Raw genomic sequence first — 16,537 nt, 5'->3', positions numbered from 1 at the left:
TAATCATGCACATGGTAGTCTCTTCCCGCCTCTATGAATTCTTGCTCTTAGTCTCAGGAACTGAATGAAGCCTGAAGAAGGAATTACCTACTGTTTTTATTCATTACCATGTCTTTTTTTTTTCTTTTTAAGGGAAAAGTTGTCTATCAGATGGACTAAGAAAGCTGCATGCATTCAAGACACTTAACATGGGCTTATAGAAGTTAATGCTATAAATCTGTGTAAGAAACTGTATATGTTTAAATTGTTAGTCAAGAATGTTAGTTCAGGAACATTTGAGATCTTGCTCCCTGGCATATGTTGTCAGTTTGGCTCAAATAAACTCATAAAAATCATAAAAAAAAAGAAAAAAAAGAATCTCAGTTCAATAAAATATCCGCTTTCAGAGACAAGTCTGTTATTGGCAATTAGAATGGCCTTTGCTTTGTAAAACCTTTTCTTTTGGCAAAATCACAAGTCTGTTATGAAACAACCAACATTTGTATTCCCTGAGTCACAATATAGCTCAAAGAGACTTGCTAGCCTACTTCAAGGTCTTGCAGGCATCATTATCTAGAAGCTCTGCAAGTCTCTGAGAATTTCTTGCCTAATTTTAATTCCTTCTAGCATTCCCCGCTTCAGAGGTACACCTGTGTTTTCTAAGCTTCTTTTTCAGCCTTTCCTTGATTTTGTAAGAGCCTGTAGGTCCTTTCAGTGAAAACCCCTTTTGCTTAAATCAGCCAGAATTAGTTTTGTTTCTTTTTAAAAAAATATTTTTATTGATTTCAGAGAGGAAGGGAGAGGGAGAGTTAGAAACATCAATGATGAGAGAGAATCATCAATCGGCTCCCTCCTGCACGCCCCCTACTGGGGACCAAGCCCACAACCTCAATCAGAATTGAACCAGGGACCCTTTGGTTCACAGGCCAACGCTCTATCCACTGAGCCAAACCAGCTAGGGCTTTGTTTCTTATTAGTACCAGGAATTTGGTATATAAATATTTGGTGACAAAAATTAGATACCTGTTACACTCTTTTTGTTCCTAAAACACAGGCTCTGAGTTATTTATAAAAAGTCGTTGCCTGTTACAAAGTGTAAAAAAAAAAAAAAAGGGCCAATTCTGGCTTGGTATAGCATAATCATCCAATCATCCAATGATCTGAGCTTTAACACATAAAAAGCATTGGCCTTATAACCAGTTGTTGTATAGAGGGCTGTGTGTTATTTATATAACTCTCATGGTCTCTCCACTGTTCTAGGAAAAGGGTATTAATGCTTGTTGACTGATCCCATATGGAAAATGAAATTGCTTTTAGTTTCCAAAAAATTAAATTTTATTTGTCCCTTTCCTCCTTTAAAAATAGGAAAAGTGAGGTTTGGGGAATTGGTCTTCTCTGTGCTTTGGAGTTTGCATTGGGAGTAAGATGCAGAGAGTGTCCTATTTAATTGATTTCATGTGGTGGTTTGCAGTTTTACATCTCTTCATGGACAAGGACACTTACCCAGTTCTATCATGAGTTAGTCAACATTTTTTTTTTTTTTTTGGTCTTTTTGCAGTTTAGTCTGTCACTTCGGTGTGCTGTTTAAATTGCTAAATATTTAGGTACAGACATTAAAATCCCACTTTAGAGTCAGCTAATTACATAATCGCAGGTAAGATGACACATGAGCATATTAATATTTTTAGCTTTCACAGATGCTATTAGGAAGATATGTAATTACAGCCTCATGGAGTTTCAACAACTGTTAGTTGATGACCCAGATGCCTTCAGAAAAAATGGGAGGAGGTCAAACTGTGAGGCTTTGGTCTGTAAAACCACAGTTACTTCCTAGGTGAGATGAATATATAAGAAAGTTCCATTATTTCTATAGTCATTTTCCTTTCTTCTATCTTAGTTCTGTGATCAGTATTTGAGTTACAAATTATGATCACCAGCTAATATTTAAACAACATCTTATCTTTTAGAAAGAGATTTTCTATGTATTATTCTATTGATTCTTATCATTTCAGTGATCCTTAGCCTGTGAACTAAGAGGAATCAGTGATTATTTTGATTCCCAGTATAGAGCTGAAGTGCTTTCCTAAAGTTCTCTGATACTTTTTTGGTTCATTGTTATGTTCCCAGTGTTCAGGTCAAGATGGGTACATAGTTGACATGTAATAAAAATTTTCCAAGTGGCAAAAGAAATGCAGCTCAGTGATAGAGGAAATAGCTTGGCCAGGGACACACAGTTTCTAAGTGATGGAGGCAGAGGTCAGATTTAGGATTTTTGATTCCAAATCCCACACTCAGCTCTGTAGCGCTGATACCCCAACGGGGGCAGCTGAGATAAAGAAATACATTTGAATTCTTTAAATGCAGATCTCTTAACTTGGATGAGGGATTATTTTAGAGCTAAAGTTAAATTCTACAATTCTGAAGTGTTTAAATGGAATTTTTAAAAATATATGAAATTGGAGAGGAAATCTTGAGGGCCAAGTCAGTTTGGAGTTCATGCTGAATCATCACATTTCAGAGGTTTAGATATGAAAGCTTCTTTGCATGTTGAAGACAAGGAAAGTAAAGTTTACCAAGGTGTATAGTCCATGAGGATGGTCTATGTTGCTTGGCACCAGGCTTATACACACTAGGTGTTCAGTTAATATTTGTTGACCGGGTGAGGTCCAGACTACTAAAGTAGTTGCTCCAAGTTACACCTTAGTAAAGGTCTTCCTAAAGGGTTCATACCACACTGATCAACATACTGGTATTTGTGGGGTGTCCTTTGTGCCCCCATCTGTCACTTGTGTAAGTGGGCTTCTGGGGGTGCCATGGGAACAAGAATTTCCCGAGGCCTCGATGGGAGGATGAGGTCTAATGGAAAGCATTTTTGAAGAGGTAGCAGTAAGGGAGTTCCCCTCCAAAGTCCCATCTCCCTCTGTCCCACCATGGAAAAAGTCCCATTTTGTCTTCAGCAGGCGTAAGATCAAAGCTACTGCCCAGAGTTTCTGCTCCATATTTGCATAGTCCAGTGCAGCATCTGGCTAGCTTAGCTTGTATTCCCAGCTGCAGTCCATTGTGTGTGATGAGCCATGCAGCTTTTAGGACCACAGGTTAGTGTAGGCCAAGGAGCAAGCTAGTGCAAGGAAGCAGGAGCAAAGCAAGAGGAATGAGAGGGAGAATTTCTGTCTGCCAATTGTAATTGTGAGCTTAACCAATGATTTTGTGCACTTGCATTGGCTTCACCTTTCTAGCCAAGGACCTTTGTTTCCCAGGCTAGACTGCCAGGCAAGCACCTTCTGTACCGTCACCCTCATGTCACTGTGCGTGCGTTCATCTCCCGTTGTTGAACCCCTTCCCCCAGTGATCTGCAGGGAATGGACCAGTGGTTCCCCGGGAGTATGAAGTTGCAGCTTCCTGGTGAAGCTGCCCAGATGCTTATACTGTCTGACCTTTCCTTTGCTTTCTTCCTATTAGTAATACTCATAACTAGCTAGTTACAATGGTAATAACACTGTCTCCATGTCATCAACATAATCAAGTTGTTGATCTCAGGCTGGAGGGACCTTAGTGGTAATCTAATCCAGCCCTTTAAATGACTCTTACTTGGCCATTTGACTTGGTACCAGAGCAAGAATAGAACTGACAGTCTTGTTTCCTCCCTACTTTCTACTTCCTCATGCCAACTCTGAAAGTATTTATGAGGACTCAACATGATCTCTTCCTCTGGAGACCAAATGGCCCTGGAGTAGGTAGTGTATATACAGCTGAGACAGGCCATGAGGCTCCTAACTCAGCCCTGAGCTCCTTTCCCTCTCAGTCTCACAGGCATTGTCACAGACTATTCTACCCAAATACAGCATATCTCTGCATTTCTGACTTGTTCTTCCCAGATTTAGCAGTACTTGGTCTCCATCTCTAATGCAAGATTGAAACTGGCCAGCCTGCACTGGTGAATTTAAAATGTATACTTTCTTATATCCCAGCTCTAAATTTTCTACTTAACTGGATGTTTAGGGTTATACTTCAATACCTTGAGCATGAACACTCTTCCCCACCCCAAAAGCATCTCAGGCCTGCTACAATGACGGACAGGAGGAAGTGAAACACACTCTGATTGCTCATGTGCAGCTTGTGTCTTTGAGTCAATTGCCATTGGAAAGAGAAAATTGTGCACACATTTCTCACTTAAACTGTGAGTGTCTCCTATGTGCCAGACACCAATGCTAGAACAATAGGTAGACCACAGGAACCCTTCCCTCAGGGAACTCACAGACAGAGATTCCAGCCAGCTAGTGCCAGGAATGGAAATGTGGACAATTACACAATGTGATAATTTCTGCGATAGAAGGATGTAGAAGGTGCAGTAGGAGCACCAGGTGGAACTGATTGACTCTGTCTTGGGGAGAGGGATAATGAAGACTTCTTTGAACAGGTGACAGCTAAGCTGGGCTTTGAAAGAGTTGACTCAGGGGACAGTGCAGGAGAGGGGAGGTGCATTAAAGGCAGAGAAAATAAGTAGAAAGACCTGGAGATGTGAAACATTATGGTGTGTTCAGGAAAGTCCACATAATCCTTCAGTTCATTGGTTTTTCAATTTTTTCTGCTTGTCCATCCTTATTTATAAACATATTTTGAGCATAGCTGCTCACCATCATAAGCACATTAATTTAACAGTTGTACACATGCACTACTATTCTGATGCATTATAGACATTATAGACACACACAAATAGAAATTTTAAAATCACTTTTGCTCGGCCAGCATGGCTTAGTGGTTGAGTGTTGACCTATGAGGAGGTCATAGGTCAGGGCACATGCATAAGTTTTGGGCTTGATCCCCAGTGTGGGCATGCAGGAGGTAGCCGATCAATGATTGTCTCTCATCATTGATGTTTCTATCTCACTCCTTCTCCCTTCCTCTCTGAAATCAATACAAATATATTAAAAAAATAAATTTTAAAATCACTTTAAAGGTGAGATAAAATTAATGTAGACATTCTGATTTTTCTGGTTGCACCCTGAAGGATGGTCTTCGGCCCCCTCCTCTGTAAGCCGCTCTCTAGACTCTAAGCCCCCATGAGGGAGACCAGGTGGCTGTGTCAGATTCACTGCTGTGTGCCTCTGGTTAGCACAGTGTCTGGCATTACTAGACACCTGATAAATGTTTGTTGGCTTGAGTTGGTTTCCAGTGTTGTCAGAGAGTTAGCCTAGAGTGACGAGCTGGTGACAAGTGTGTCTCAGTTTTACTGAGGGAAGACTTTTGTAGATTTTCCCAGGGGTTAAGCAGAACACCAGAGCTTTGAGTGTAAGCTCTGACTCGCACTCTTTGTCTTGGGATGGGGGCAAGTCCTTCACATAATTTCTCTGTTTCATGAGGGCATTCGCGCTGCTCAACAGGGCAGTAATATTCCTGCACGTCACATGGTGCTCATGGCAAGTGACTAATAAAAGTGATATTGTGAAGCACTTGGCACTGGTGAAAGGCCTATCAAAATGGTAAATAGCCCTTGTATAAGCAGCTGGAGAGAATGAGGCCATTCTTCCTCCCACCATGGCTCTTACTGGGAGTGATAACAACATCAAAAGCATATTTTTCTGTTGGACTTTTTGAATCCAGGGGTCTATGATGTTGTGGCAACAGAACTGTCCTTTCCACATGGCAGCAAACAGTGCCTTGCAATTAATAGATGGATTTGAATATGATTTAAGGCAGTGTATGTGAACTTGTTTTAAAGTGCAATTAACATTTGATTATAGATTAGTTAAGCTTATAAACTTTCAGGTATATATAGAGGACAGATTTCTTCCACAAATTTCAGAGAAACTAGGAGATATATACATATATATGTCATTTTTAAAATCTTTTTCTCTCAGAATAACTTTGTATACATAGGCCTGCTGATAATATTTTATCTTTAGTTACTCAGCCTGCAAATATTTGTAGAGAGCCCATGGGGCCAGCTTTTGTTTGTATTAAGCGAGATAGCAAGAAATAAACAGCATGCCCTGGCCCGTGTAGCTCAGTTGGTTAGGCGTTGCCCAGTGCACCTAGGGGTTGCTGGTTCCATTCCTAGTCAGAGCACATGCCCAGATTGCGGACTCAAACCCCAGTGGGGGGGCATGCAGGAAGCAGCAGATCTACTTCGATGTTTCTCTCTCTCTCTCTCTCTCTCTCTCTCTCTCTCTCTCTCTCTCTTTCTCTCTCTCTCCCTCCCTCTTCCTCTCCCTCTCCCTTTCTCTTTACAATCAATAAAAACATTTTTAAAAAGCGAAATAAACAGCATGATTTGTGCCCTCAGGATGATGACTTTCAGGTGGAGAAATAGAATGAGATCCATGGATAAATGGAGGGCAATTGAACAAAACATTGCAAAGACCCTTGGAGAATTGAAGCAGTGGTTGTAGAAAAGAGAAATCCTTGTGACCTAGAAAAGAAGGAGATGGCTTCCTGGTGAGGTGGGACAGGAGAAAAGATGGAAGTCGAAGGGAGGAAGGATGGATTCCTGGGCGGGAAGACCAGGAGCAAAGGCACAGAGATGGGGTAGACAGAGGAGCTGTGCCTGCTTGGTGAGAGCCAGGGCCTAGGGTTGGGACCAGGGGCCAACACCCTTGCTAAGGGGAGAGGCAGAGTGAGGAAGCTTTTATTGCTGCACAGAGGACCCAGAGCCTGTGGCACATCAGAATGAAAAGAGAGCCTCTGGTTGTCCTTACGGTGAGATCCAGGGCCTAGGGTTGGGACCAGGGGTCAACACCCTTGCTAAGGGGAGAGGCAGAGTGAGGAAGCTTTTATTGCTGCACAGAGGACCCAGAGTCTGTGGCACATCAGAATGAAAAGAGAGCCTCTGGTTGTCCTTACAGAGGAGAGTGAGTTTTGCGCCAGGTATATATTGGAAGAGTGGAGATCCAGACACTAAAGGAGGAGACTCTAGACTTGAGTGGTTGAGAGCTGAAGGCAAATCAAGGGAAATTTCCAAGGGGTCAACAACAGAACTTGCTGACAACTTAAATGTAGGGGATGAAAGAAATTGAGTACAAAAAAGAGCTTCTGTCAGCACTGTACGGAGTGCTGGGAATACAAAAGAACTGAACCCTAATTCCTCTCTTTAAGGAGTTCTTAGTTCAAGGTGGTTGAGAATGTTATCTGGCTGGCTGGAAATTTGAGGAATCATTCCTAGAAATCAGATGTTTGGGAAGAGGAACTAGTTAAGTAGGGAATAATGATAAGAGAATGTGTGGGGGGAGGCAGTTGGATAGATTTGTTGTTTAACATATTATGGAGATTTTGACTGGTGTGTGTATGTGTCTCCTGTACAGATAGAAGACAACATTTTTATTTTGAAAAAACAATACCCATTTCAGTTGTATGGTCCTTAAGCTACAGAAACTGGTTCACCAGGATCAGTTACTTAAGCTATGCCTGGTATGCAGTTGGGGCTCAATAGATGTATATTGGTTGAGAAATCTTTTACCAGCTTCTTAGCTGGAAGCAGCCACCACTCTAGCTGCAGATGTCACTGAGAACACTTTTGAGGGCTCTCGAAATATTTTTAAACACTGAGAAATCTTGTTTTTTTCTCATGTTCCAGACCTGTACGCCCAAGCCTCTGGCAGCTTCAGCATCTGTCCTAAGCTGAAAATAGATGATTGTAACCCTATACGGTATTTGTACAGCATGCTTAGCACAAGATTCTCTTTGATATATTCGTACTCATTCGGGAGCCCAAAGGAAATGAAATTTGCTGTTTCGCGCTCCCTGTCGCTGTGGTTTGCGGCAGATCTTTTCAGTACAAAATGTGCCTCAGAAACAGCCTATTCTGTTTTGATCTCTGAGTAAGGGTTTACCCTGGAGGCTCTTCAGGGTGTCCATAAAAACAGAGAAGTTATAGAGTTGAAAGAGATTTTAGAGATAAATCTGGTCAGCTTCCTCATTTTCCAGATTAGAAACTCAGGTCCTAATTGGACAAGAGCCCTCCCTCGGGCCATGTTACCTAGACAAACTGCAAGAACTAGAGTTCAGGTGGCCTGATTCCTTCCAGAGACAACCCAGTACCAGGCTTCTGTTGGCCACCCAGCCTGGGATGAAGTGATGAAGTGAAGTCCACTTTCTCAGCCCGGTTTATGCTTTGGGCATCCTTTCCCACCAGTGGGACCAATGCTTTCCTCTTCTTTCCTTCCTCTTAATCAAATGAGAACAGATTTAATAGCATCCTTTATACTTGCTGCTGAACTGATTATATTTAATACACATGAGCTTGTCACCTATTTCTCAGCTAAGACCTGTCTTAAAAAGAGCCAGTGTGGCTCAGTGGTTAAACGTAGGTCTATGAACCAGGAGATCATGGTTCAATTCCCGGTCAGGGAATATGCCCAAGTTGCGGGCTTGATCCCCAGTGTGGGGTGTGCAGGAGGCAGCTGATCAATAATTCTCTCTCATCATTGATATTTCTCTCTCTCTCTCTCTCTCTCTCTCTCTCTCTCTCTCTCTCTCTCTCTCCCTTTCTCTCTGAAATCAATAAAAAATATTTTAAAAAAAAGACTTGTATGACTTCTTATTGCTCTGGGAGGGTGAGCATCAGTGAGCAGATGGGGATACATTTAAAGAAGAAAAGGCCCTAAAAATCACACGCCAAGTCTGGCTGGAAGTTAGTTCCCTTGTCAGCTTTGTAAGGTTTTTGCAAGCGTGGGCCGTAGACTCACAGGTTCCTGAGGCCCCGGGAGGGCACTATAGTGCCTGGAAACTTACTCCCTGAGCGTAAGCCTCACCTTGACCACACCCTGACCCAGAAAGGTCTGCTTGATCAGCACACACCTGATAGGCCGCTCTCCTCCTGCCTCCTCCCACCACCCTCTTCTTCTTTTTACTCCATAACACACTGCGGGTTCTGTGTCACTGCAACCCAGTGGTTTGCAAAGTGTGCTCCCTAAGGAGCCACAGCAGCATCCCTGGGCATTTGTTAGGAATGCACATCACGGGGCCCAGCCATGAATGGTCTAACACGCCCTCCGGGTGATCTTCCTGCCGGCTGTCTTTGCGCATCACTGCTCTCGCTTCTCTAACTTGAATCTCTGCCTCCGGCTGCAGATCACCTGGCATGTATTTTTCATATTCCATCATTTTAGTTATCATTTCATGATCTTCTGTACTTCATCTTCCTCTATATATTTTTCCCCTTTGTCTAAAAATTAGCTCTGAGACGTTTTTCTCAGGGACGACGTTTTTAGTTTCCAACACTGGATTGCGGTGTCTTTCTCAAGACGTGAGTACCGCCTGGGTGTTACCGGCAGTGACTTGCTAGGCTGTCGCAGTGTCCAGGCCAGCTCTCTCGTCAGCGGGCCACTCCTCGATAAACTGCTAGATTAGCAGCAGCCTCTGTTCCCAGGCTGCCCCACGGTGGAGTTCAGCAGACGGTCCGGCCAGAGTGAGGAAGCCAAGGTTGATGTTCTGGCGGGGAGAAGTGGGCAAGTCCCCTAACTTCTCCAAGCCTCGGTTTTCCCATGTGCAAAACAGTGATGTCAGGGAGGGCATGAACTACCGATCCTGAAGTTAAAACTAGATATTCCAATTAAAACGGTTCAGTGATCGTAGTCATCTGTTTGGCTCTAGCAGCTCCCGTAGGAAGCAAGGACTCAGGAGTGTTTCCAGGCAGAGACTTGAGCGCTCTCTCACCTTCCATTCTCTCTGCTTGTACCTGCCACTCCCCCTCAGGGCCCTGGTGCTTATCCTTTAACAAAAGGGAGCAGCTGTCTGGAAGTTGCCAGCCCACCCTGTAGTTCCTGATTCACTTCCAGAAACATTAAGCAAATTTAGTGCAAAATCCTGTATCCGTGCTGGAAAACAACTCAACAACTGAGGACTGCATTGTTCTAAAAAGTAACTGAAATGGCTGTTTTGTGGCTTCTTGATGGTGCGTCTAGCAAAACCTCACAAGGAAATATGTTACATAATAATGACAGCAGCAAGAGTTGACATTGAGAGCTTATCATCTGCTAGGCACTTTACATAGTTTCCCATTCAGTGCTCCCACTATAAGACATATGTTATCATTCCCATTTTGTAGATGACAAGATGGAGGCACTGAGAAGTTGAACACTTTGTCCAAAGTTACACAGCGAATAATGGATGGAACTTGAATGTGAACTCAGGCTCCACAGCTCTTCTAGGACTGACTGATGAATAGTGAATGAGGAAGGCAAGAAGTTAATGTGCTAACTAATGCCGCTGAGTTCCTATTCCTCCCTGAGAGCTATACTCTCTTATCCCCCACTTGCAGCCACCTGAACAGGGACATAAAGGGAGGGACAGAATATATGTCCCAGTTTGAGAACCACTGTTCTAAGCCTGTGTGTTGGGAGGAAGGAGTCAGGACACAGCATCCTGGATTACAGAGGGGCAGGATGTGGTGTGGGGGCCGAGGCTGGAAACAGCAGCCAAGCTGTAAGAGCCCTGCCCAGGCCTTTACCGGGACAGCAAGAACCTTTATGTACCTGTGCTGAGTCACTGTGTCCTCGGTGAGTTCCATGAACCATGCTGGGCTTGTTCCTGCACCTGTAAAAACGGCAATTAGAGGGCTGCTACTCCTGGGTGTGGCGTGTAAACAAATAATGACTTGTTTGGAAAAAAAAAAAAAGATTCTGGAGTTTCTTGGAAAGGTGCTATGCAAGCAGGGAGAGCACCGTTCTTCTGAGACTCAGAGGACGAGATCAGAGCTGGAGATGTCGATACGTTGCTCTGTGTTCCTTTAGAGCAGGAGACCTCTGAAGGGAAAAGCCCACGTGAAAGAATGCAGTGAAAATCTCAGGTCTAATGAGATAAGGAAGGCTGACTTAGGGACCTTCCTGTCTCGGCCCTATATTTACCCTTATCTCCGGGATGAGATGAAAGAGTTATTTATTTATTTAAAATTTTAAAATTACAGTTGACATACACTATTAGTTTCAGGCGTACCACATAGTGATTAGACATTTCTATACCTTACAAAGTGATCACCCTGATAAGTTGAGTGCCCATCTGGCACCACACATAGTTATGAGGCATGAGAGATTAGTGAGGGGTTCCTGGACTCTTCTATTCGCATCCCATTAAAAAGTATTTGTTATTTGTCTCGTGTGGGCTGATGCTGACTCCCTGGGATGGTGTCACTCATTAGGCCCATCCTCTGTCTCCCAGGAGTGTCATCCTCAATTAGTGCCAACATGAAGACAATATGATGACTGCTTTGGTAGACACCTCTGCGCACCCTGTTGGTATTTGCATTGGCAGCAGGATCTGTTGGTGTGTAGATTGCATACATTTTTACTTTACCGTGGCACCCTAGCATAACTGAAATAGTTTTTCCTTCTTAGCCTGTCTGAGCATAAAATAGGCAGAAAACAGATGCTCCTGTCCTTTAAAATGTGATGTGATGGAAACCTCTCTCCACATAAAAGTCAGAAGATCTGGGTTCAAATCCCGACTCTCTTTCTTTGAAAATGTGGCTTGATCACATCACTTTAATTTTGCTGAGCTCCCTTCCTTATCCATCAAATGAGTAAGCCACTGTTTTCCTGGGTCACAGGGGGACTTTTCATCTCAACTCTGACAGTCTATGGTTTCATCTAGATGTAAGGTACTCCTGTTACTATTTCTGCTAATACTGCTTCATCACGGTTTTAAATAGTGAATGATAGATGGGACTGGGAATCAAACATGCTTCTTGCCTGGGTGTGTTTACCATCTCCTTTCGTGTGGCAACAAGACACACAGCATACATGGGACTTTGCTTTGGACTTGAGAGGAGGCCTGGAAGGGCCCTAGACAGAACTTACAGCTCTGACTTTCCGATTCACAGAGCCATTGTTTACAGCCCCCCTGAAAAGGAGCCTTGCATATTATGTGTGTGTGTCTTTGTGTGTTTCCAAGACCTATTCCTTCTGGCTCTCGAGGATCACAATATGCTCTCTTAACATTAACCAGTTCCGTTCTCTTTCCTGCCTGTTGCTGTCTGTATTTGTTCTGTTGTTCTGATGAGGCTGGGAGAGTTCAGACATCTTCTTGAAGCAACACTATATGAAATGTGTATTAGGATCTTATCTCACATAACACACACATATATATGTGTATGTAATCATGCAAGGATACATACACAACTATTAATCTTGGGTCCCTTTGGGGTCAATGAAAATGTCAAACACATCCCAAGGTAAATACAATAGTCTAGCAAACTCCTGTGCATCTGTCTCCTAGCGTCAACAATGATCAGTTCATTACCAGTTATACAACTTGGTATGTCACATATTTGAATTTTTCTCTCTACTATGAACATGTATTATTTTGATCATTTGAAATTTGCATTATGAAATAAATGCACATGTTGAAAAGAAATGCAGCAGGTTAGATTTCACTTATTCCTGTCTTTCCTCTCATCCTTGTAGGGTGGGTGATGAACAGTGATTTTCTCTAAGTCCTCGAATCCCTAGGGACAGATGTTGGCTGTTGCTGCAGAACATCTGGAAAGGACAATAGCTTTGGTTTAAAGAACATTTATGTCAGGGCTCTGGCCCAAATCACAAGGCTCACACTGTCAGCCCCACTGTTTGACTTGCTGTGTTTCTTAATAAACCGTTTACTTTGGCTGAGATTTATGACGCTGTTTTTAAATGAGAATCTGTAGTTTCTGCCTCCCCTTTGTTCCCTGGGTTCCACAACCTGCTGCAGTTCTCTGCAAGCTATTTTTTAAAAAAACAACGCACAGAAAAAACCCACACAATAATTTCTCCTTCCCTTATCAGATGGACGGTAATTTTGCAGGGATTATTAACACCCTGCACCGAGTAGTGTTTGTTCTGCTCGGGCGGGAAGAGGAAATTGTCTGATGCAATTTCGGCAGCTGGTTAGCTGGACAGGAATAGAACATTACAAAATCACCTTGAATCTTAAGCCTGCGCACCAGTTGTCTGAGATGAATGATGGGAAGGTGTTTTTTGTACTGAAATTCCTTAGCCAGTGGGATTGAAAAGGCAGCTGAAATAGAGATGATTCGTTATTCTCCCCAGTGGCGCAGTGTGGATTGACTTGGCTGATGTGGATTGATCCTGAGTACATAGTAGGCACCAATGTTTTTCATATCATTGAAGATCTATTTTCTACTATGCACCAGGCACTAAAATGATAAAACTAAATAAACAACCCTCTCTTCGTATCCCTGACCTCATTTAATTGCAATACCGTGGGATGAATGCTTTATTAGTGTCATTAAAATATTATGAAAAAACAGAGGAGGGGTTGTTTCCTGGCTTTGGAAGGCTGGGAGATGTCCACTGAGGAGGTGTCTTTCAGACTGAAGAACAAGCAGAATTTTTTGAATTAATGAAGCCCAGAGAAGGGTACATTCTAAGCAGAGGCGGTCTGTCTGGGTCAGAGGCATGGCGGGAGATGACATGTTCAGGGGATGGAGAAGAGCCCAGTGTGTCCAGACTGCAGGGCAGGTGTGCTTGTGCTGGGGAAGAGAGAGAGAGAGAGAGAGAGAGAGAGAGAGAGAGAGAGAGAGAGACCAGGAAGCTTGGGAGGGAGGAGGCCTGGGGTCAGGGTGGAAGGTCTTTGGAAGGAATGATTCCAAGACACGCTCCTTAGAACCTGGGTAGGGGAGGTTCTTTGGATCCAGGGAATCGAGGCTTACACAGCCATGGAAGGGGTTGGTCCTGTTCTGGTTATTGCCGTGTGTGCACAGCTGGAAGAAGACTTGAAAACTCTACAGGGCCAAGGCGCTTCAGGTTGCCTCTTGCCATCTCTTATTTCCAGCTTCACGGGCTCCTTTCTCTGTCCTCTCAGCCTCGCTGTGCTGTCCCGCCCACTCCCCCCTCACTCCTCAGTGTCCTTCAGTGCTGCGGACTTTTGACCTTTGTTCTAGGATTCCATGGAGACAGTATGAGGATGTGGAGGGTGTATGTGGGAGAACTGAATGGGGAAATCAGGAAAACTCCGGACGTGGCAGCTGAACCCCTTTAGCCAGAGCACCCCACGTTGCTCTGCTTTACACATTGACATCTGGGCAACTTCTGCTTCAACAAAGTGTCCTATGGCACAACTAAAGCTTGAAAACTTCACTCCAGTTTAAATCTCGGAGGGAGCCATTCTGCTTGGCTTAGCTGATCACTGTCACTTCACTCGGGCAGAGCCTTATGCACCTGGTCTCCCTGTGACCTGCCCGTGGGCATGGGCAGGGATGCCCCACGCAGAGACAGCAGGCTGGGGGTTTGAACCCTGCGTGGGTGGGTAAGGTGTGGAAGGCAGTTTAACACAAATGGCATGTTGGACATGGCAGACAATGTGACTGACATGTCCAGGCAAAATGCTGGGTTTAAAAGTGTGGCTTTTAGCCCCGAGCTCAGCATTTTGCAGTCTTTCTAGAGAGTGCGATTCCATGAGAGGTTGAGCTATGCAAAATTGTTGTTTTTCAATGAAACTTGAAAATATTGCTTATCCAGAATTCTTTTCCCTCCATCATATTTCTGCTCAGTTTTCTAAACATGGAAATGTACCAGGCCCTGGTGGGCTGAGGGGTGCTGTCTAGTGCTTTCCCACTGAGCAGGGCGGGAATCAAATATGCTCAATAATTAGAACCAAGCTTGGGGTTCGTCAAAGAGTAGTAACTGAAAGGTTCTATTCTGGAATATTTAAAGATAAACATTATCATATATATACTAAAGCTGGAAAGTTTACAGGAGCTAAAACTCCTCTTTTGGCTCATAACCTATTTCTCCCTCTACCAAATTATATGGTAGCGTATCCCACATTTCAACTTCTAAGTAAATTGGTCTTCATTATTCTTGAATTCCTGGCAGACATCATGTCTAAGAATTAATGTTTCGCATTCTGCCACTTTGAGCCTGTTAAGTGTCATTGTCACTGAATTCATTAGAAGGATTCCTGTGAGGACTTTAATGCCTCTGTGAATATGATTTTGTTTTGTTTTTAAATTAGGGCTCATTTATATTTTACTAATAATTATAACTTTACATGGGTATCGTTTGTGGTTTTTACATGACCTGCCTTGGGAGTTGGCATGAGGATTAATACCAATAAAGCCATTAAAACTGTGGCTGGCACATGCTCAGGGCTCAAATGCTAACTCGATCCCAGTTAGTGAGCATTGTGACAGTGTGATCAGGCAGATGCCCTTTTACCAATGGGACTCTCATGCTCAGAAGTTTGATCGCCTGGAATTATAGTCAGGACCAGAGCCAGGTCTTCATAGCCCCAGTCTTATGCTCCTAACTGTCCTCATAACTCACATTTGGGGGTTTAGTATTTCTTTCTTTTAAAAATTAATTAAAAAATTTTTATTTTCAAATTTTAAATTACTGTTGACTTTCAATATTATATTAGCTTCAGGTGCACAGCACAGTGGTTAGACATTTGGGGTTCAGTATTTCAACCCAGGAATTTTGGGGTAATGTAGACATCAGGCCAATGGCAGTTTCTATGCAGTTAACAGATGTCTCGCCTTGTCCCTGCTGATGCCCCAGCTGAGCCCTTCATCCCCAGGCTACTCAGGAGCCTTCTGTCTTCCACAATTGGTTGTCTTAGCTCAGGCTGCCATAACAAAGTATCATAGATCGAGTGGCTTAAACAGCTAAAGTTTACTCTCTCACAGTCCTGGAAGCTAGAAATCTGAGATTAAGGTATTGGCAGGGCCCTGTCCCAGCAACTCAATTGGTTAGAGCCATTGTTCCGATACACCAAGGTTCTTTGTTCAATCCCCGGTCAGGGCACATACAAGATGCAAACAACGAATGCAGAAATAAGTGAAACAACAAGTTGATGTTTCTCTCTCTCTTCCTCTCTCTCTCTCTCTCCCTTCCTCTCTCTCTCTAAAATTAATTTTTTAAATATTTTATTGAGTTTTACAGAGTGGAAGGGAGAGGGATAGAGAGTTAGAAACATCAATGAGAGAGAAACATTGATCAGCTGCCTCCTGCACACCCCCCACTGGCGATGTGCCTGCAACCAAGGTACATGCCCTTGACTGGAATCGAACCTGGGACCCTTCAATCCGCAGGCAGGAGCTCTCTATCCACTGAGGCAAATTGGTTAGGGCTTAATTTTTTTTTTTTAAGGCATTGGCAGGTTTGGTTTTCCTAAGGCCTCTCTTTGACTTATAGATGGCCTCCTTCTCTGTGTCTTCATGTGGTCTTCCATCTGTGCATGTCTGTGTCCTCATCTCCTCCTCTGATAAGGATACCAATCATATTGGATTAGGGCCCACCCTATTGACCTCATTGTAATTTAATTGCGTTTTAAAAGACTCCATCTCCAAATACAGCCACATTCTGGGGTACCAGGTCTTAGGGCCTCAACATATGAATTTTAAGGGAACACTGCTTGGCCTATAGCAAGGAAGAACAGCTTAGCCTCAGAGCTCCAGCCCAGTATGCTCCCAACTCCTAATCATGACCCTTGGGATATCAAAACCCATTAAATATCACTTAATGCACTCTGTTAAAAAAAACAAACACAAAAAAACAGTGAGAGTATGATTCAGTTCCTTCCTTAGGGAGTGGGAGAAAGGAGGGTGAGACATGCAGTGTGTCAGGCA

General features: G+C 43.4%; 1 protein-coding gene across 4 annotated transcripts in view; it reads left to right on the top strand.

Annotated features, from left to right (window-relative positions):
* DEPTOR (DEP domain containing MTOR interacting protein) overlaps positions 1 to 16,537 on the top strand; it is a 129,452-nt gene that overhangs the window by 17,624 nt on the left and 95,291 nt on the right. The window contains exon 1 of one of the 4 annotated variants that reach the window (XM_059671817.1): positions 13,360 to 13,427. The exons of the other annotated variants lie outside the window; for them this stretch is intronic. Coding sequence (XP_059527800.1) covers positions 13,375 to 13,427 — 53 coding nt within the window. The 5' untranslated portion in view covers positions 13,360 to 13,374. Of the gene's footprint in view, positions 1 to 13,359; positions 13,428 to 16,537 lie in introns of those variants that run through there. 4 annotated transcript variants of the gene reach the window in all.

Source organism: Myotis daubentonii, chromosome 17 (genome assembly GCF_963259705.1).
Source record: "Myotis daubentonii chromosome 17, mMyoDau2.1, whole genome shotgun sequence".
Taxonomy (NCBI): domain Eukaryota; kingdom Metazoa; phylum Chordata; class Mammalia; order Chiroptera; family Vespertilionidae; genus Myotis; species Myotis daubentonii.
This window is presented reverse-complemented; position numbering and strand designations above follow the sequence as displayed.